Source organism: Salvia hispanica, chromosome 3 (genome assembly GCF_023119035.1).
Source record: "Salvia hispanica cultivar TCC Black 2014 chromosome 3, UniMelb_Shisp_WGS_1.0, whole genome shotgun sequence".
NCBI lineage: Eukaryota > Viridiplantae > Streptophyta > Magnoliopsida > Lamiales > Lamiaceae > Salvia > Salvia hispanica.
In genome coordinates this window covers 12,289,481-12,311,998 of record NC_062967.1, presented here as the reverse complement: position 1 = coordinate 12,311,998, position 22,518 = coordinate 12,289,481, and the positions used below count along the sequence as shown (strand labels likewise).

The following is a 22,518-nucleotide window of genomic DNA, read 5'->3' as shown; positions in this document are numbered from 1 at the left end:
AAAAATGTAATGAAAAGTGAGTTAAAAAAGTTAGTGGGGAGTGGGTCCTACTTTTATACATTAGTTTTATAATAAAATGTGAGTATAAATGAGTTAGTAGAATATAAGGTCCACTACAAAAAATGATAAAAAGTGAAATGAGACAAATTTTTGGGGACGGACGGAAATGAAAAAATTGGACAAATTTTCAGGGACAGAGGTAGTAATACTTATCAATTAAGATTCATAATAACAATTTTTTGAATAGAGATAGTTTTATCTCCGAATAAAAATAAATCCAAGTGAAATCTCCAAATTTCAGTTGAAATAATGACCAATTGAAACTCTCAATCATTATATTAATTTCAAATTCCATTAAGATACTCCCTCTGTCCCATCTAAGATGACACATCTTTTTTCGCACTTGTTTTGAAAAAATGATGATAAATAATTAAAATAGAGAAAAAATAAATTAAGTTAGAGAATATTGTAGAAGACACTATCTTCTATATTATTATCTTTTTTACTTTATTTTTTCTCAACTTTAACTATTTATTATCATTTTTCTAAACCACGTAAAAAAGAGGAACGTATCATCTTAGCTGAGACGGTGAGAGTACACACTAAAAAGTGAAAGTGAAAAATTAGTCAAATAAAAAACAAATCAGAATAATTAATGAAAGAGAAAGTACGTGTATGACTCTTGATTAATTAAAAAAAAACTTAATATCACTAAAATAAATGGTTAGGGGTAATAGAGTCAAATCATTTAAGCATTGAATGACACGGTTAAATTAATAATGTTACTTTTATACATATTTACAAAATTATCCTTTTATGGTCAGTCACATTATGGCCACATAGCTTTATCCTTAAAAAAAATCATCAGGCAACTTTGTATTTAATGATGTGATAAATTGATTGAGTTAAATTTTGTTTGTTCCCTCGTGTTTTCTTTAAAAGCATCGATTTAATATGTGTGCATATTCTGTTATTCTTCCTCTCATTTATTTTTTATCTGTAACGACGTCCACAGAATATTGGAGCTGGAAAAGGTGACAATTCGAAGAGTGGAGAAAGATAAATTTTGGCATTTTATGCATCCACAATGAAATATGCACAAAAGGACGTAGCAAAACGCAAAAGAAAATATTTATATCTCATAGCTATGGCCCTTTATAACTTATGTAGTATATATATTATGAGAAATGATGTACTACTACTTGTCTCATGTGACCATAACCTATGAGTACCACGTTCGTTTTATGCGCATTTAATATTGTTTGTTTTGTTTTATTTATTTAATTTGATTCTAATATATTAAAAAAATTACAATTAACAATTTTCATAAAATCAAAATTCGATTTGTAATTATATTAATTTATTTAAAGTTATCTATAGTATCCATTTTAAAACAAATCAAATTTTGATAACCAATTTGACACAAATGCCCTTTTGCTATAATTTTATACTCATATTAATAAAACTATACCCCTACCATAAATAGTATTACTAGGAGTACTTATTTAGGGTAGGGTATAGTACTATTTTGGTCATAAACATATGGTCGATTTACGATTTTTGTCCAAAACATTTACTTTTTGAAAATCGAATCGAAAATGCTATCGTTTACATCCTTTTTTGACAGTTCCGTCAATTAGCACAATTTTGACCCTGTAACACCCCTTACTCGATCAGTAAATCCACCGAATAAGTGATGTCACTATTTGATATCGCAGACACTCAACCATGCTTTGTTTTATTTTTAACACACTACCTATCATAGACCTACCCAAGGCTTACCGAATCGGCGGTTAAAACCGAAACCGTAACCGTCGGTTACGGTTCCGAACCAAAACCGTGAGAATTTATCCAAATCGAAACAGTCGATTTTTGAACCGTGGTTCGGTTCAGGTTCAAAAATTTTCGAACCGAAACCGTGAAAAATCGCCGAAAAACCGTTAGTTCGAAACCGAAACCGAAACCGGCAGTTTTGGAACCGGAACCGAAACCGTAACCGCGAAACACCCTCGCGGTTCGGTTCTGGTTTAACAATTTCCAAAATCGGAACCGGCGGTTCCGAACCGTAACCGCCGGTTCCTGAACCTTGGGCACCTCTAACCTATCAAACTTTGCTAGACTATCAAGCTTTGTACAAAACATGCCACCATTTTCTAAACTTCCACAAGAGACTTGTGACTTGTCAAGGATGCAGCCGTTGCGCTTCTTCAATACAAACTACATTACTTAACCTGCAGGGTGGAAGGAGAAGGGGGAGTGAGTTCAACAGCTCAGTAGCAATACCCTCACTACGAATATTCAACCCTTTTAGAGAAGACACGGTTTATTAACAATTATATTAATCATTTTCCATCTTGGAAAAACACAAATGCTTTACAGTTTCCTGATTCACTTATTTTCCTTATACATTGAGTAACTATACTCTTTCTTTTTCTTATAAACATTCTCTTCTATATTCTTTTGTTTTTCCACTAACATTTACTTAACTTTTATCATTATTAGATCCCACCATCATATGACAACTTATAGGTTCTCATATTCTGAAATCACTCTTCATATTCATCACGTATCATTATAATATCAAATTCACATAAAATAATATTCATTGCATTTATTCTACGATTATCCTTATCTTATAAGCATATTAATTCTCATAATCTGCCGTATGTCCTATTTTGGTACCCAAGGTCATGCATTCAAAAAAATATAACTTTATGTCACATTCTTATCCCCACAACAACCCAGACAAATCAAATAACAACACACAAATCACAGACTTGAGAAAGAGCATAGTCATCATCACAAATCGGAAAAATCACTGACATCATCACCTTTCAATACACATAAGCGACCACCAATTTACTCACATAACAAAACGGATTTTGCCCCATTAAGTGCTGACAGACTAGGGTACGCGGACCAGATCAGAAACAGAATCAGATGCAGATGCAGATTTTGTCCTCGAGAGGACTCTGCACAGACCACCCATTTAGGGTGCAGATCAGACAGAGTATCAGATATCAGACAGATCAGATAACAGACGATCCTCGCTTCGGTTAACCAGAAGACGAGAGATCACAGAAAATGCAGCGCTGCTGTCCTATGACATGTCAATTGTACCCACAGAATACACTCAAGCACGGGGCATAAGCACAATCAAGTATACTTTATTTCCAGCAATTTCCAACATCACACATCAACACAGACAGATCGAACAGATCACAACACAGACATAAATAGACATCATCACAAATATATCAGGCATCATCATCTCACCCATTTCCACATTTATCTCATTGAATTTACATCCACAATCATATTCATTTTCATATCAAGTTTTTATAATTATTCATCGCACAAACATGTATATTATTACCTTTCATAACAAATTATTTCTAATCTCATCATATACCCATACTTATACCATTTCTCCGCAGAACACTCATATTGGATTAATGAATACCATATCAGTAAGACCATTCACATTATAACTATAATTATAATTAAGCATAAGATTCACCCATATTCATATATATTCACAGTCTAACATGCATTATCTCAACTAAAAAGATTAAAGACCATAGAGAGGATACGCTACCTTGTAGACTCATGAAAATAAGCCTAAGTCACCTGGACGATTCACTATCTTTAGGTCCATTTCTTTAAGCATCATCCCTACTATAAGTCGCCTTTGTGCATAACATAAATAACGTACCTATCAGTAACTTGACACGACGAGGTTTTTTAGGGGCGGCGACTCTTGTGTGTGCGTGTCAACTGGCCAGGAGGGTACCTAGACCTAGCTGTGTCGTTGGGTCTGTGCCTAAAACCTCTTGTCAACAAAAATACCTCAACCCACTTCTACTGGCTAGTATAGTGGAGTAAGGGTCGATCCCACAAAGATAGATGTAGGCGAAGTGCAATTGCAAAGACATTTTGGAAGGGTTGGTTTGCTACCACGCTTTATGGGGTTGAGATTAAAACTAGGCGTGAAATGAAATGAAACCTCTATTTAAAGTGGGAAACTTGAACTTGCAAACGAAAACAGAACTCATGCCTAAACTGACCAGTAGATGAAAATGAGACCTATACCCCTCCTGACCAGTAGGTCAGGTGGGCTCTAAATGCTGCATGCTAAAAGAAATTAAAATGCGTGTGTAAACTAGGGTGCGAGTGTGCATGTTAGAAGCTACTAGATGAAACTTACTAAAAATGGCTAGACAAAAGATAAAGGGAATCAAAGGACATGCTGGCAGACTGGCTGCTGGGTTTGCAGAAAAAAAGTGCAAGTACAAAAGCAAAAAGTAACAAAAGCAACATATCTTTGATTGTGACATTTTCTTCTTCACCAAGCTAAACTAACCAGATCTAACAAACTCCACTGATGAATGCTCAAGTTAAAAAATTCATAAATGCAATATTTAACTTGAAATTGAGAACGAAAGCAAGAAAAGCTGAAATTTATGCATACTGGTCAACAGGACAGGGTGACAGAAACAAGTAGAAACGAATTCCATGCATTTTTTAGAGATTTAAACTGATTAAAACTTTTAAACACTTAAGGAAAGATTAGGTCTAACTAAGCCAGACAGATTCAAGCACTTAAGCAACAGAAATCAACATAAAACTACCAGATCTAGCTAACTAGGCAGAATGAAATCGTAAGCATGCTGAAACACAAAATAAAACTACAATAAACTTCATTGCATTCAAGATTATCACCCAAAAGATGTTCCAACCAAAGTAACTACTAGAATCCAAGTTTAATGCAAGCAAAACAAGTACTTAAGCTAAGAAATCTTGAAAACAAAGCAAATAAAAGATTGTTTGGCTCCCTTGAAACTGAAAATGGAAGAACTTTTGGAACTATGGCGGTTAGAATGATTCAGGCATGATGACTCCCCGCCGGCTGGTGGCCGCAATCTTCATGGCAGGCTGCTGGATTTAGAGAGTGGAACTTAGAGCTAATGAAGCTATTCTCCCCAAAAAATGAGTTGTAAGTGATTTCCAAGTGATGATAAAGTCATTCCTCCTTATGTTCAGCTCCTATTTATAGGGTGGCTTGCCCTAATTTCTAGGGCTGCCTCTTTATGTGAAATGCCAATTTTGCCCCTCTTTAGTAGTTGATTGTTCCAAGCAAGTCCTTCCTTCTCGTGTCCAGTTCTGTAGCATGCATCCTGACCAGTTTGCACACTTTTTTACTGTTTTTTCACGTCAATTCCTTCTGATCATTTCCTCCTAATTTAGTACCTCAACTTGCACGCTTTAGCAACTATTTTGCAGATATTATCCAATAAAGCACGTTATACTGACCAGTAACCAAGGCTTAGAACGAGACCCATCATAACTGCTCACACTTAACACATACTTGTCCTCAAGTATGAAGAAACAAGCCAAATAAAAATAATGAGTTGAGTTCGCAAGCCTGGTTACCTCCCTGACCGACCTAAACTAAAAAGAACAAAAGACGCAACACTCTAAAAACCTTGACGCAAATAGAAAAAACACTAAAAGAAAAATTACACATAAACGAAAACGCATTAAAACACATTGAATAGGCTATATTTTCAACCATTCTTCCCTTCAAGTTTGAGTTCAATCCGGCTGTAAGCAGCCTCGAACTTCCGCCGCCCCCCTTTTCCATCCTAGCCAGTATATCTGCTCGTCAAGATTACACAAATCCTCGGCCAAATACTAGATTCGCTCAGCCACTCATTCCTCACCAGGGATGTTAGGACTGTTTCTCTCAAAATGCTGAACCACAAATGTTTCGGACTTAGATCTCACGCGCAGCTCCTAAGGGTCTTTATTGGCTTGTAACGGGGCTATGGGCTTGTAATGTTTAGGGTGGGTGTTCCTAAGGCTCTAAGGTTTAAAATAACATTACTTTATTCTGATGCGGAGGAGCTGTGTGTACTTGGGCGCTTGGCATTTCTTCTTGCTTGGCTTGATGTTTTTCACGATTCGGCCTCCAACTGGTCAGTAGACTCCTTTGTGGCTTCGCCACCCTTATTCCTTCTTCTCTTTTTTTGTGGTCTGGATAATTTTTTTTTTCAGACCATTTTCTCCATTTTTCTTCTTTCTCTCTCTCTCTCTCTCTCTCTCTTTTAGGACCAAGTATTTCTTCCTGGTCAGTTTTCTTCAATTTTTTGCTTCTTTCTTCAGTTGGTCCTTTGCCTCTGCTCTTGATCAGTAGCTTCTTGCCTTATGTCTTTCATACACACAGTCCTAGTGGCTAGTGGGTTATATCGGAGTTTAAAGGAGAGGGGCTAGAAAAAGGGTTCTAAGGGAAGGATTTTTTTTTCTTTTGCAGGGGGGTTTCCTATTACCCTTAGGATTAGGCTACACGCGGTCACTTCACTCTAGACATCATGTGGCAGCCACTCTTCTCTTTTTTATATGTTTAGCGGAAAGTAGTTCCACTTTTAGGCTTCTAACTCACCTTTTAAGAAGGCTTTCGTGTCTAGCTTTAAGGTTGAGCTTTTCTCTCATACTTGCATCCTCTATACTGACTAGGATCTACTGGGAGGGGTGTAGTTTCCATTTTTTAGCATGCTTTATTTCCATCAATTCCCCTCATCGTCAGTTTGAAACATTTGAGTTTTAAGCCCATTCATTCAACACTTATCCTAAAAAAACTTAACCAAAACTTACTTACTAGGACTGACTCAACACGCGATAACACATATATACAGTTATACTGGCCATTAAGTCCCCCCATTCCACTTCATCCTTGCATGCGCTCAAGCGAGCTTAGTGAAGTGGAAAACAGGATGACCAGTATCAAACATGTAGGACACAGAAAAGACAGAAAAACACATAACACATGGAAAACATAATATATATGAAACTTCTCACACTTAGACTATGCAATAGGCTAAGTGGGAGAAGAGTAACGAACATAGAGAACACATAGACAATGTAGAACAAAAAACTAGATATGCAAAACATACTATGTCCACAAAATTTCTCACACTTAGACTATGCAATAGGCTAAGTGGGAGAACAACATTAAAGCACATACATCATGCTCACACGAAATAAAACATGCAAAAACATACTATATATCAAACACTTCTCACACTTAGACTATGCAATAGGCTAAGTGGGAGAAGATATAATACTTAACAAACAAAAATCACATAACAGAATGAAAATTTCTAAACAACCTAAACACATATCAGGTGTAAACCCCAACCTTCTCACACTTAGTCTATGAAATAGGCTAAGTGTTATGGAAAGGGGTATACGCATGCTATCACAAACATATTAACACATAAACGTAAAACTGACACACATAGAAAAGAAACTAAAAATTACAAAAATCTAAAAGAAAAACTAACTGGTCAGTGTGGGGGTGTGTCATTGCTTCCTTCGGCTCCTCCTCGGGGTGGTGCCTTGTGTAGCTGCTGTGCTGGGTGTATCAGGTGGTACATCATTGGGGTGTTCACTGTCCCCATCCACCAAGTTATGGGATTCATCCTCGCATTCTTCAGTTCCTTCTTCCAATGGGTTCCCTTGTTGGTACATCATCAGGGGTGTCACTCTCTTTTTCTTATGATTCTTGAAAGTCCACATGATTTTCCTCTTTTCTATGGGCCGCAGACGATGGTTAGAGGGGTCCTTGCTCCTGATTAGTTTGGGGCATCGTTCTTGCTCCCTGATGGTAACGGCCGTTAGGACCTCCTTGGGATTCTTGGTCTCCTTCTTTTTCCTTGTTGCCCCCTTGCCTTTCCTCTTTCTTTCATGGTTGTATCTTCCCTCTTTGTCTTGCTTTTCCTGTACGTCGGTTTCTGGTACAGGTGTCTCTTCTTGGGCAGTAGACTGGCTCTCCCGGGCTTCAACGACCACCTCTATTAATAAAGAAAACCCTCGATCCAGAAAATCCTCTAGACATTGGGTCTAGGAACACAAAGAACCTTGAGCTACCTGTCATTGGGCACACAATCACTACCTTAACTCCCCCTTCAAAACCCTCAACCCGTTTTAGCTAAGAAAATTAGTACAAGGAAGCAGGGATCGAATCCACAAAGATGAATGCGTAGGTAAACATGTTCAAAGACTCGGAAACTATTTTTGGCTGCTGCCACGCAATTTTTGGGGTTGAGCTTTAATTCCTAGACTTGGTAAATGAAATATTCTACTCTAGCAGCTAGATCTAGGCAGGGACATAAAAGCATGCATAATAACCGAAATAGAGCGAGACAATTATTGGACTAAGCAAACAGCTTCCTAAGCTAACCTAGACCTGGGAAAACTAACATGGGGACCATTCACAAAAACAGCATAGTACGACTGAAAAGCTGCAAAATACTCCCTCCGTCCTCGATTAGGAGTCACACTTTGACCGGGGACGAATTTTAAGAAATGTAAAGAAAAGTTGGTTGAAAAAGTTAGTAGAATGTGGGACCCATTTTTTGTTAGGTTTGGTATACTGAAAAGCATGTTTCGAGCAAGTTTCGCTCGAATAGAATCTTGCTTGTATACGTAAAACTTTATAATCCACTTTTAACCGATTCAGTATTATTCGAGCAGTTTCGCACGAATAGAATCAGTATATTATTACATTGTGTTTGCTTGTGCATTTATAAGATGTTTTATAAACATTTAAATGTATAAGAAGCAAACAAAGTCTAAGTCTTTTGCTTAGTAGACTGGTTGTGGGCGTCGTCCACTTTAAGGTAACACAGTCTATTCTATGCAATGCTTTGCAAAAGAAAAAGAATAATTTCACAACCCAGATAGGCTTAGACTACCTATCATGAAAGGTTGCAATGTCAGTCCGATTATTTCTAAGCCTTACTGAAATAAGATGACGTTGGTGTGGTATAGCACTGAATGGATCTAACAGCAAGACGTGTCTTTATGCAATCTACTGAAAGACTAGGTTTTGATAAAATACTATTTCTTAATCTACATACGTTAGCATTGAGCATACGGTATTGATTATGCACTACTTTGACTTATCAAATGGTGCGGGTTTTTCGCAACCTAATAATCCTGATATATTGGGTAGTGATGATTAATATCTAGCGGTGCTAGGATTGCTATTATGTTGAATCGCGCACGAGGTGAGTCTCGTTTGATAATGTCCTCAAGAGGAGCTCGAACAAGGTTTTATTATTCGGAAAACTGGCCAGTTGGAGTTTTATTACTCTATGAATAATAAATAAGTGTTTCTTGCTAAGTCCACTCTTGGAATTAATAAGATGTTAATTAATTAAGTCCATAGCAGACATTAATTAATTAATGGACATTTATATCTTAAGCGCGAGAAATAAATAATAAACAAAACGGAAGCCCGGATTACTTATAATTTCGGATTTGGATGGGGAGTGCAATATTACTTCTGTAGTGGCTGCTCGTAATATTCCAATATAAGCTTGTATTAAATTGTGGGTTCAATTTAATTAGTAAAAAGCTAATTGGGGGAGCCAATATCCAAAACCTTCCATAGATCCCTAACTTGGCCTAATATGAACTTAATATAAATAGGATAATAAATAAGACATAAATCACTTTTTTAAAAGAGAGAAAATAGCGTCTACTCCTAAAAGATAGAGAGGAACGATTTTTCTATGAATTTCTCCTCCGTGAGATTTTCAGCTCCTCCACCGTGAGGAATTTCTGTCTTCTTTTTATTCGAGTCCTAATATTTTGATAAGATCAGCCCACCCTGATATCGAGATACAGTTCGGGAACCAGTCAGAAGATCTATGGTCTAGTATTGAAGATCATCACGTGGAGAAGGCGCGAGCAATAGACGATTCTTTGGAGAATCAAATCGGTAACTCTAAACCGTAGTATTGATGTTTAGGATTTATATTTTCTAAGCATGAATTATTTGCGTTCTAGCATGCAATTATCTGTTTAACATGTGAATTGATTAATCTCATAATCGGTCAAATAGATCCGTGTCTGATTTATTTGTTTTGTACAAGTCTTCCGCTGTGCAAGGGGCACCAAACCCCAGCATTTTTCATATTGGTTTTATAATAAAATGTGAGTGAATTGAGTTGATGGAATGTGAGACCTACTTACTATTTATGGTAAAAATGAAGTGTGACTCTTAATCGGGGACGGAGGGAGTAACTAACTAAAGGACTAACTAACAGCGACATCATCTTCTCCAACTTTTATCACGAAACAACCAGTTAAAACAGAGCAAAACGAAGATCGAAGCAAAGTGAACGAAATTAAACCGATAGAAACGAAGAACAGGTAAAACTAAAGCAGATCTACTACTACTAGACGAAGCAAAACAAGAATGCAGAACTTAAACAACTAAATCAAGCGAAAACAAGCAGATCCATCCACGGGACGCTTAATCCACTCCGGATCCAAGCCATCCACAACAATCAAAAATCATTTCCATCTCCGATCCTCACAAGTTTACGTAGATTCAACCGATCAACAACAAATTCCTCACAAACCAACTCCAAACTCAAATCAACCAACAATAATCGGCAAATCAAACCAACAACACCACAATAAAACAAACGAAACAAAAGTAGCGACATCTATTGCAAAATATGAAGTATTCAACGATGATAATGAAACAGAGCCGAGCCTCGATTAGCTGATTTTAATTACTGTAGCTATTTTGTTTTCCAGATATTACATGTAAATGATAAATGAAATAATGAAAATGAGTAATTTTAATCGATTTCTCTCTTTCAACACTTCATTTCATCTTTATTTCTTACCCTCTTTCTCCCCCTCTTTCTTTCCCCCAAGAACCCTAATTTTTTTTATGCATCTCTGCAACAACCAAACACCTTCGAACATGGGTCGTTCGGCGTGCAGCTGAGACTCCGTCGACAGCGACGGCGGTCGTGACTTCGGAGACCTTCGATTTAGCTACGTTTTCTGCTATTGTAAGAAGACGGCGGCGCTCCGTATTGTCACTAGCCAAGGCAAATCGTCGAGGGCGAAGCTCTACTTTGTATGTGAGAGGAGGGAATGTAGTTTCTTCAAGTGGTACGAGCCAAATCATGAAGTCGAAGCACGTGCCTGTTCTTCATCAACCTCCTTCGGTGGTGCCAATTTTGAGGGTTTAGCATTGAATTTATCAGAAATTAGTGAATGTTTTGAGCTTTGGTCTTTGTTTTGGTGTTGTTCTAACACTTCTTTGTATGTTCAAGTAATTTGATGGAGTGTTTGAAAACCCTAATTTTTTGTTCCTATTTGAATTTTGATTCTGAAAAAAAGTTATCCTTGCGAATTTTTTATGATTGCCACATGGCAGCTGATTATTCGTCCATGTGTACAAATGATTGGCTAGGAATGGTGGCATGATGTTATTTTAAGAGGGGTTGTCATTTTAACATATCCCTATATATATATATATTAGTTTTTTAACAAAATGTGAGTGAAATAAGTTGGTGAAATGTGAAATATACTTACCATTTATAGTTAACGTGAAATAAGACTCTTATTATGATAAATCAAAATGGCAAAACAAGACTCTTATTATGAAACGAATGGAGTAATTAATTTAAATATATATTTCATCGTCAAATATCTTTGCAGCGCACAACCGCACATAATGTTCTTATATGACTGTTTGCAATTTAAAATCATTTCATTTATTTGCAATTTGAATAATTGAATTGATAATTTAGAATTGAAAATGTAGCTAACTTTCCATCTTTAGTCTTTTTACCGTTTCTTTAAATCCATCATTATATACGAAATCATATCCAATAAGAATATTATACTAAATCCATCAATATATACGAAATCATATCCAATAATATTATACTATGATATACCGTTTCTTTAAACACCACTCATATCCAATAAGAATATTATACTAAATCCATCAATATATACGAAATCATATCCAATAATATTATACTATGATATACCGTTTCTTTAAACACCACATGAATATTTAGGTCTCCACTCTACACACGTGTGCATATAGTGTGGGACAATGTAAAAGGCAAAGAGGAAGGAATATAATCGCAAGTTTATAGTAATGCTAATTAATTGATGATATATAATTATAAGAAATGAAGTTTAAAATATTGATTTTTGTACCTAAAATTAATGTTACTACTTTTTCTTGTTCTTTTTTTCGCATACGTATGCGGATGGTTTTCTTTTACAATATATAGTGAGTTGCGTTTCGTCCTTTAAATAAAGAAAATCTTATTGACGCAGTGAATTCAAAAATAAAAATAAATTGAAAAAGAAAATTTGTTTATTGATCATTTGTATTTTCTCCACATACGACATTACTACTCCTACTATATAAAAGTCACATTTCTACTATAAAAATTATAATTAAAAATTAATACAAAAACTAAAATGTGTTAAAAAAAAAATCTCGCTTCACCAAAACGACGATATAATAAATATTAAGAGTGAAAATGAATATTTGGAAAGACAATCAAATTTGAGCAGGTAAATCGATAAAGGGACGGAATATAAATGGATATTTAGCAAAAATAAAACTTTCCTTCTCACTTATAGAGTTGTACTGCTAAAATTAAAATTATTTTTATATATACAAATATTATATAAACACATATGCACAGAGCAATCCATCTTCTTTGAAACATCCCTTGATTTTCAGTTGGAAAATCAGAATTTGGGATCAAAATTAAGCTTCTTTTTACGGCCAATTTAGGTTATTAGATCAGAAAATATGGTGGAAACACGGCGTGGTTCTTCTTCCTCCAAGCGCCCCATCTCCTCCCCACCTTCATCGTCCACGCCAAATCGCAAACGATCCAAGGTTAGGGTTTTGTATTCTAGTGAATTTGAAAATTTCTGTCTTGATTGGGCATTTCTGGTGGTTTTTCAATTACGGGTTTTTGAGTTTATGCAGGGAGCGGATGCGTCTTCTTCTTCTCTGAATGATTCACCGCCTTCGGAGGAAGTTGTTGGCGCGGTGGCGGGGAATGAATTGGAGGCCGGATCGGCTGATCTAGACAACGGTGGAGCCGAGAAGCAATCGGATGACGTGGCGGCGGTTAAATCGCCCAAGGCCGAGGCGGCAGGTGAGGTTTTGGCTCTCGCGTGACTATAGATGTTATATCATGCACTGCATGTCTTATCCTCAATTGAATTCCGGTGTTCAATTCTGTTCTTTTTGCTTCTTAAATTCTTCAAATTTTGATTTATTTTCTTCTTCTGCTGGGTAAAAAAATTGTTTCTTTTTATTTAATTGTTGGCGGTGGATGCAGGTGATTCCATCACTGATGTAGAGAAAGGGAAGTCTAGTGGGCGGCCTGTGAACCGCGGAAAGAAGAAGCATCTGAAAACTAATGCTGGGGCTGCATGGGGAAAACTTATATCCCAGTGTCCACAGGTAGATTTGCTCTTTCAGCTAAATTTTGTATCATTCATTGCTTCGAGTTAAAAATTCAAAATGACAATTGAAATTTGATGTTGGACCAGAATTGTAATTGACTATCACTTAGATTTGATGTAGAGGATATTGAGATTTGCTGTGGGGTGCAATTGCGTTTAATTAATAACCATAAGAAAGTTGTCATCATTTATTTGTAATGTTATAAACTTTGAGGGGCACAATGGGATTATGTTCATTAATTTTATGTGTCTGTTGGCTTTAGGTTGTGGTGGGCATATTAAGATAGCTAGATTTTCTTTTTGGTTTGAAAGTTCAAGTTTCTGCTTTTCAAAATTTATTGTGTTGCCTTATCGGGTCTCTTGCTTTGTTGTATCACCAGAACTTCACTCTGAAGCAAGAGTGGGTCCTTTGTACTCTGGGAGCCATAGTTAAATCCCTGAAGTTTCTGAGTATTTATCCTCTTACGTATGTATATTTTACTTTTTGACAATGATTTAGCCCCCCTATCCAAGAGAGCGCTAGAGAGAATCCCGTGGTTGGGGGAGGTAACTGTTTAGCACCCACAATGTGTTATCTAGCACATTAGTCAGCCCTGGTCCAAAGAAAATGATTTTCTAGGTAGTCACACTACTTGTTTGTGTATTTGAAAGTAATCAGGAAATAAGCTAGTGTATTCTTCTGATTCTCCAGTTCAAAGTCCCATAATGTTTAGATGCACATTTTTCCAGCGGTCTAGTTTCCTGTTCTGATGTCTCCAGTTAAAGTAGCACAATGTTTGGATTTTTTTTTCTTCAGTTGCCTAGGTTTGTTTATCCTTGATCTGGGGTTGACTGGACATTCTATGTGGAGATAACCATAATCAATTGGCAACCAGCATTTGCTATCTACCCCGTCTGCACCTTAAAGACTTCTGTTTTTGTACATTCTGTTTGACAAATGGATTAGGTAGATTTATCCACAGGCTTCTGTTCAACCACTGTGTCCCTGCTTTTCACCATTATATGGTGCGTGGCCATAACTATATTTGTGTAATCTTTTCTCCCAGAATCCACATGTTATTTTGCATTTCCCAACTTTCACTGTTGGCCAAGGCCGCCAATGTGATTTATGGGTGAGAGATCCAACAATTAGTAAATCTTTGTGCAAACTGAAGCGCATGGAGTCTGAGGTGAACTTCTATGCTGGAGTTAATTTCGTTGGGAGTTACATATGGTTCTGATCATTACAATGGATTCTGTGTTGATCTGTTTGCTGGTTCCATGTCTGATCCAGGAAGGAGAATCACTTACGCTGCTTGAAATCACTGGAAAAAAAGGAGTTGTACAAGTGAATGGAAAGAACTATCACAAGGACACCACGATTCCTATAAATGCAGGTGATGAGGTGGTATTCAGCGTGACGGACAAACGATCTTATGTATCCTTTCTTTTTCTAAATTTTAGTTCCTTACCATGTTATTATATGATTTGATATATTTGGGGCTGCAAGTATCTATCTTCTCTATATGCCCTTAACATACTATTAGGTCTTCCAACAACTCATTGATGAAAGTGCACCTATGATGGATGGCCCAGCATCAGTTAGCATGGTAGAAGCTCATGGTGGACCCATAAAAGGTTTGCATATTGAGTCAAGATCAGGGGAACCTTCTGATGTTCCCGTTCCAGCAACACTGGAATCAGTAACGGATCACCCCGAAGAATTATCTCTCCTACCTTCTTCATCTCAAGATGCTGAGGATGCCCAACATGTTACTGAGATAACATCTTTACCTTCTACTTGTGAAATGGCAGACACTAGAAACAAAGATGCTTCTGACCTTAATGATGGTGCTACGTTATCAGTGGCGGAAAAAGATGGTGTTTTATCTCCTAATGTCTCCATTAAGAACTTCAATGTTTCTACTGAGAACGGGAAAGGTCTTCCACAAAGCAATGCTTTGGGACATGGTTTCCCAATTTCAATAGCTCCAAAATTTGATATCAGTGGCACGATATCTAAGATTCTTGATGAGCGCAGGGCAGTTAGAGATCAGGGCAAGGGTTCTGATCCTCCCATTTCGATATCATCTAGACGTGAAGCCTACAAAGATGCTTTGCGACAAGGACTGTTGCATTGTGATAACATAGATGTTTCTTTTCAGGATTTTCCTTATTATCTGAGGTAAAAGTCACATTCATATTGTCAATGCTTCTTGTAACATAATAACTTCCATCGATAAAAGGGTAAATGGTTGTACACCTATAATTGCACAACAATGGTTTACGAAGATTGAGCCATAACTGATATTTATGGATGAGTCTTGCTGGGATTAATTGACAGCTGCTTCTAGATCTCTGCTTCTTGATAATTTTGTTCCATACATCTGATGTTTGATTGAGAGCTGTTAATTCTTTTTAGTGGGATAAGCCTGTATATATGTACATCATCTATTGTAATAAGTATGTTCCTTTTTTCGAATAATAGTCATGCTTACTCACATTCCTTGGCGTGGAAGTTTCTTTTATGTGCGTAGTAATTTGCATAGTTTACTTTTATATCCTGTCTATGAGGCTTGACTTATTATTCATAAGTTAACTCGTAGTTATTCCCCTTGGGCAGATTATTATGGTTTCTATATAATTAGTTGTTTTTTTGCAGTGAAAACACAAAAAATGTTCTCATCGCTTCCACATACATACATTTGAAGTGTAATAAATATGTGAAATTCACTTCAGACCTCCCTACTGTATGCCCGAGAATTTTGCTGTCAGGTCCTGCAGGTAATGCAGCTTCGTGTTTCTGTATTTGTGTAAGTGATTTTATGTACTGTTCCCAACTAATTATAATGATAATTTTGTCGTTCTGTTCTTTATAGGTTCGGAAATATACCAGGAAACGTTGACCAAAGCACTTGCTAAATATTTTGGTGTTTCACTTCTCATCGTTGACACTATTCTGTTACCGGGTGTAAGCTTCAATGTGACCCGAGTTCAAAGTTATTATTGTTATTAGCTGTTCCATAAATTAGTTCACTTCTTATTGAGGAATTACTATATTCTTTGTCTAGGGACCAGCAATAAAAGAAGCTGATTCTGTGAAAGAAAGTACAAAGCTAGAGCGAGCAATTGTATATTCTAGACGGAATCTGCATCTCAAAAAACCAGCTTCAAGTGTGGAAGCTGATATTACTGGGGGTTCTACCATAAGTTCTCAGGCTCAACCCAAGCAGGAAGCATCTACGGCTTCATCTAAAACCTATACCTTCAAAAAGGGTACCGCTATAAAAGCTTTTCTCCCTCATCTTAGTTTAGCTAAGAAATTGTCTTTTAATTGATTGTTTGTTCTTTTGGTAGGTGACAGGGTGAAGTATGTTGGTTCTTTGCCAACAGGATTTTCTCCTACTCAAACTCAAATGAGGTAATTAACTTTCATCTTGTTTGTAGATTTACTTCTTGTTTGGCTCGGTTTTGTGCCTAAGATAGTAAGATATAATTGTCCATGGTTATCCAAATTCACTTTAATGAATTTTGTTTCTTTACCGTACAAGTAAAGGCCTGCTAATTACCATAGGATTATGTTCTCTAAGTTGTGATGTCATTTCAATATTTTGCGCAGGGGTCCAACCTACGGTTATAGGGGCAAGGTGTTACTTGCTTTTGAGGATAATGGCTCTTCCAAAATTGGTGTTAGATTTGATAGAACAGTTCCAGAAGGTAATGATCTTGGAGGCCTCTGTGAAGAAGATCATGGTTTCTTCTGTGCAGGTAATTTCCTCCAAACTTAGTCTATTGTGTATCAAGTAATTTAGCCTATTATTTTGTTGACTATTCCCACTCTACGCAGCTGACTTACTTCGCCTGGAAAGCTCCAGTGCTGAAGACATCGACAAGCTTGCCATCAATGAGGTTTTTGAGGTATACTTAATTGTAAAAGTATACTTGTTAAGAATATGCAAGTTGGTTCACTTTTTTATTGCATATTATGGGCTTGCCAATAAATACGTACTTTTTTTCTTCCAATTTTGTAGGTAGCTTCAACAGAATGTAAAACCGGTCCTTTGATCTTGTTATTGAAAGACGTAGAGAAGTCCATGGTTGGTAATTCTGAGGCTTATGCAGCATTTAAAATTAAGCTTGAATCATTACCAGAAAACGTTGTCGTGATAGCCTCACATACTCAGACAGACAGCCGGAAGGAGAAAGTGAGTTTATGTTGTGTTGTTTCTACTTATTCTTAATATTGCACCCCTGCTTCTCCCCTCCACCCCATTCTCTGTTTTTTTTTTCTCAAATTAAAGAAAGAAACCTCTCATCTTGTGTATGTTGGATATAGTCTCATTCTGGTGGATTGCTTTTCACAAAATTTGGAAGCAACCAAACAGCATTGCTCGACCTTGCTTTCCCGGTATGGCTGGTTTAAATTGAAACTTTCTATGCTCATCTTGTTGTCATCTGTTTTAGTTCACCAATTATATTTCATCTTTATGGTTAGAATCATCGTTGGTGTTTTTTCGTCTCTAAATTTCATGAATTTCTTAGATCTCAAACTCCCTAAAGCTTGTGGAATTATAAACCTAGTAAAACTATGGAAATACATTTCAAGCCACTCATATATATTAAATTTGCTCCTATTTGAGTACCAGACATATGCCTTTTACAGGATAATTTTGGTAGATTACATGATAGGAATAAAGAAACTCCAAAGATTCTGAAGCAGCTCACCCGTCTTTTTCCAAACAAAGTGACTATACAGATTCCCCAGGTAATTAAATTTTTGCTACTCTCGGACCTTTCCATCATTGAGGTTAGAAGTATGCAATAATTCTTGTTTTCAATGTTGAAGGATGAGGTGGTGCTAGTTGACTGGAAACAGCAGTTGGATCGGGATACTGAAACCATGAAATCACAATCAAATATTGCTGGCATTCGCACGGTGTGTAACTTCTGTAAATGATTGCTTGATTATTACCTGCCCGATTGTGTTTGAGATTAAATTTAATTTGGGTCTAGTACTATTTGTTTTCTTCCTGGAGTTGCTTTGGTTTGACCACATATTTATATATAAAAAAAACTCATATTGCGATGCCCTGCCTACTACTTCAAAGCTATGGGGTCCTGATTTACTTTTCTGTCCAATTAATTACCACAGATTGGGTTCTGAAAATTCTTTATTTGTTGAGCTTCTGTCACGTGCCACACCATTTAAGTATATCTAGGAAACTTCAGAGGAAACCCTTGGATTCATCTTCTGTATCCTGGAAGAATAACTGAGGAAGAAATGCGTTTTGGAAACTTAATTTTTTTTTGGTTTGGTTTCCAAAGACAAAATTGAGGAAAACAATCAAACATTTCCATAACACATTAATTTCTTGTTTAGATGGATTTTTTGTGGTGGTTTTACATAACATTTCTAGTTTTACCAAAAAGGGAGTATTTTATTTATCTTCATGAGATTACTTTCACTTGACAGTTAATGTGGATATAGATTTTTTAATGATGCGATTGGTAAATTCTTGAATTAAAACAGCTGTTGCAGCCCGACCATTGCTGACCACGAGTTACCTGCCGTTCGTGGGGTCATATTTATAACCAAGTGGGCTGACTTTTGTCCTGTCTTCTTATGAATCTAGGTCCTAAATCGAATTCGCCTCGACTGTCCTGATCTTGAGTCACTATGCATTAAAGACCAAGCTTTGACTAATGAAAGTGAGTTGACTTTACACAACTGAATAATCTTGAAATTGGTTGTGGTCTGCTTTAGGTTCTGGTAATCCTTAAAATGTTTGTTATAATGTGTTTATAGGCATTGAAAAGATTATTGGCTGGGCTTTGAGCCATCATTTTATGCATCGCTCTGAAGACCTACTCAAGGAGCCAAAACTTGTCATTTCAAGTGAAAGGTGACTATATTGAAAATATTTACTTTAGCAATGAACACCACTGAAATTGTAAGATGGCTGGGGATAAAGGAGTAACTCTTTGGTATGATAGTTCTTACTCTTTCTCTTTGTGGATTTGTACTGTAGTATCAGCTATGGGCTCAATATTCTACATGGCATTCAGAACGAGAATAAAAGTTCGAAGAAATCTCTTAAGGTGCTGAATTCAGTCTCTAAATTAAGTCTTCATTTATTACTTTGCTTGATGAATGCATTCCATATTATTTAGTGTGTAATCGGACGACTGCCTGTGTTTCAGGATGTAGTTACTGAAAATGAGTTTGAGAAAAAGCTCCTTGCTGAGGTTATTCCACCTGGTGATATCGGAGTCACTTTTGAAGATATTGGAGCATTGGAAAATGTAAAAGAGACTTTGAAAGAATTGGTGATGCTACCCCTACAAAGGCCAGAACTGTTCAGCAAAGGACAGCTAACTAAGGTAGAGACATTGTGTTTTTGTAGCTTGTCGGAACTTGTAAAATTTTTTCACGCTACAAAGTATTGCATCTTATTTGTTGACCATGTCAATCTTGAAGCCTTGTAAAGGGATATTGCTTTTTGGACCTCCTGGTACGGGTAAAACTATGCTTGCAAAAGCTGTTGCTACTGAAGCTGGTGCAAACTTTATCAACATATCTATGTCCAGCATCACATCTAAAGTATGGATCTTCCTAGTCTTTCAATAGTTTATTTTTATTTTCCATTTTAACCATTTAACCTTCTTTATGTATATTGTCTAAATAGTTTTGATCAATTTTTTTTTTGCATCCAGTGGTTTGGTGAAGGAGAGAAATACGTGAAAGCAGTCTTCTCTTTGGCCAGCAAGATAGCACCCAGTGTTGTTTTCGTTGATGAGGTTCCCCCTGTGCTTTTGTGGTTCATTAATGTTTCTTACCATTCTTAGACTCCTAGTCTTTTCTTATATCTTTATGACTGTAGGTTGACAGCATGTTAGGGAGACGAGAAAACCCTGGAGAACATGAAGCAATGCGCAAAATGAAGAATGAATTCATGGTGAACTGGGATGGTTTGCGTACTAAGGATAAGGAACGTGTATTGGTGCTTGCAGCAACAAATAGGCCTTTTGACCTTGACGAGGCTGTAATCCGGAGGCTTCCTCGGAGGTTTGTTTGTCTCACAATCTAGTTCGTGTTTGTTTGTTCAGCTAAAAGACCACTGCTACCATCATTTTATATTTTGTGAACCGGTGCAGATTGATGGTCAACTTGCCTGATGCTCAAAACCGGGAGAAAATATTAGGAGTTATTTTAAAAAATGAGGAATTTGCTCCAAATGTTAATCTTGAGGCAGTTGCTAGTATGACAGAAGGGTATTCAGGAAGTGATCTAAAGGTTTGAGCATTACATCTCCTTGATCTTAATTTTTGGATTTGTTTTGAGGGGGTTCGTTCTTTCATCTCTATTCTTATTTTTAAATTTTCTGTCTCCAGAATCTCTGTGTGACTGCTGCACATTGCCCTATAAGAGAAATTCTGGAAAAGGAAAAGAAGGTATGCTTTTTTTGCTCATCCGGACTTCTACTGGCGGAAAGTGTTTTACCTGTTGTCTATGTTCGGATTATTGATTGAGCATTTGCCCTTTTTTGTTTATTCCTTGTATCTGAAATTCTGTTCTTTAGTTTGCCCTTTTCGTGTGCCGCTGTTGATTGCATACATGAAGTCATGTGGTAAAAAAACTTTTACTTATCAATATGATAAAATAAAATTACAGGAAAAAGCTTTGGCACTGGCAGAGAATAGACCATTACCGGCATTGCACAGCAGTGCAGACGTTCGCCCCTTGAGTATGGAGGACTTCAAATATGCACACGAACAGGTTTATCAAATAATTAGGATCTTTACATTTCATTCGCTCATTTGGAACTTTCCGGTCTTCGTAGTCCCTTTTTCTCTATAAGTAATTATTTTTGTCAAAATGCAGGTCTGTGCAAGTGTCTCGTCAGATTCACAAAACATGAATGAGTTGAACCAATGGAACGAGCTCTATGGAGAGGGAGGATCGAGAAAGAAGAAATCACTAAGCTACTTCATGTAGAAGAGTTTTCTAGAGGTGTATAATATTTGGGTGTTTAGGGGGTTATTTATTCTTCGAATTGAGGTGGTTTGGAACCTGTACTCGTAGAAATCCAATTTCAGGTTCCCTCTCTCTATTTATATCTTTTTTTTTTCGTTTCTCTTAAACTTTGGCTTTTTCAGCCATACTTAGTCTACTATACAGGTATCTAGCATCTAAATTATATTTATTCCATCTCTCTCTCCTCTGTATATTTAGAAACTTAAGTCTGTTCTATGATCATGTCATATTTCTACATAATAAAAGGATGTAGAAGTTGTCTTTTCTTTGGTGGTGTGTGCGATTGTTGCAGTGTAAATTAGAAATGCACTCTACTTGATATGGTATTGGGAAAAGGGGATGATATCAATAGTTTCCTCTTCTCTGGCTATTGCTGCAGATCCTATTTATTCTTTGATTCTGTTGAAAAGATGTGATGTTCAGAATCATCTAAACTTGGGTGACTGTTGATTTAGAGAAGAGTCATTTGTGTAAATGGGCTACTTTTGTGTTATTTTTGTTGGTGTGATCTGGGAGAGAAATGATCATTTATGCTTATGCATTGATGGTTCTTTTATGCTGTGATGTTTATTGATATTAAGTTTCTCTCTCTTCTGCAACTCAACTTTACCATATCTCTCTTCTGTAATTCCCTCATCCTCTCACCCTCTCTCTACTCTACCAAGAAGACCACAGTGCTTCCATCTTCTCTCCCGGCGATAGTAGTGGTGTTGCTTACTTGCTTTTGCGAGCTGCTGACGAAGCCTCGCCGCAGTTTGATTGTAGTTTCTCGCCCGTAGACAGATTTCTTCCTCTGCTTGTAGAAGATTTCTTCATCCACCGCAAATGAGGATTTTTCTAACTACATTCTTTTTTAGTTTTTCGCAACTCATCGATTTCTCGTTGATTTGGGGGTGGGATCTCGATTTGTTGTGTGTTCTATCCACAAAATTCTATGGGTTTGTGTTGTCTTACAAATCATTCTTTATGATATTTTGAATATGATCTAGGATGGAATTATTAGGATTTAGACAAGAAGATGAATATAATTAAGCTTTAATTATGTGCCTTAATAAAGAATATTAAATCAAGTTTGTTGTAATTAATCTATAATAAATCGTGAGTCATCAAATTTATTTAATAAATCAATAATATAGTTAATTTAATTAAGATTAATATCTTTAAGATCCATATAAGAAAAA

At 36.6% G+C, this 22,518-nt stretch overlaps 1 protein-coding gene across 2 annotated transcripts; it reads left to right on the top strand.

The window, feature by feature from the left end:
- The first annotated feature begins 12,554 nt into the window (after positions 1 to 12,554).
- Positions 12,555 to 21,603, top strand: LOC125213163. Of its 2 annotated transcripts, XM_048113543.1 has the most exons (27): positions 12,555 to 12,745; positions 12,839 to 13,010; positions 13,197 to 13,321; positions 14,370 to 14,492; positions 14,597 to 14,740; positions 14,850 to 15,487; positions 15,965 to 16,086; positions 16,182 to 16,273; positions 16,374 to 16,578; positions 16,660 to 16,723; positions 16,922 to 17,070; positions 17,150 to 17,220; positions 17,334 to 17,507; positions 17,639 to 17,710; positions 17,966 to 18,067; positions 18,149 to 18,238; positions 18,936 to 19,011; positions 19,109 to 19,205; positions 19,332 to 19,401; positions 19,504 to 19,683; positions 19,781 to 19,903; positions 20,017 to 20,100; positions 20,184 to 20,368; positions 20,458 to 20,596; positions 20,695 to 20,754; positions 20,975 to 21,079; positions 21,185 to 21,603. In XM_048113543.1, exons 1-27 carry the CDS (start codon positions 12,656 to 12,658, stop codon positions 21,296 to 21,298), a joined length of 3,666 nt encoding a protein of 1,221 aa, XP_047969500.1. In that variant the 5' UTR covers positions 12,555 to 12,655; the 3' UTR covers positions 21,299 to 21,603. The 2 variants fall into 2 exon arrangements, with proteins under 2 accessions (XP_047969500.1, XP_047969501.1); XM_048113544.1 differs by lacking the exon at positions 14,370 to 14,492.
- The last annotated feature ends 915 nt before the right edge of the window (positions 21,604 to 22,518 follow it).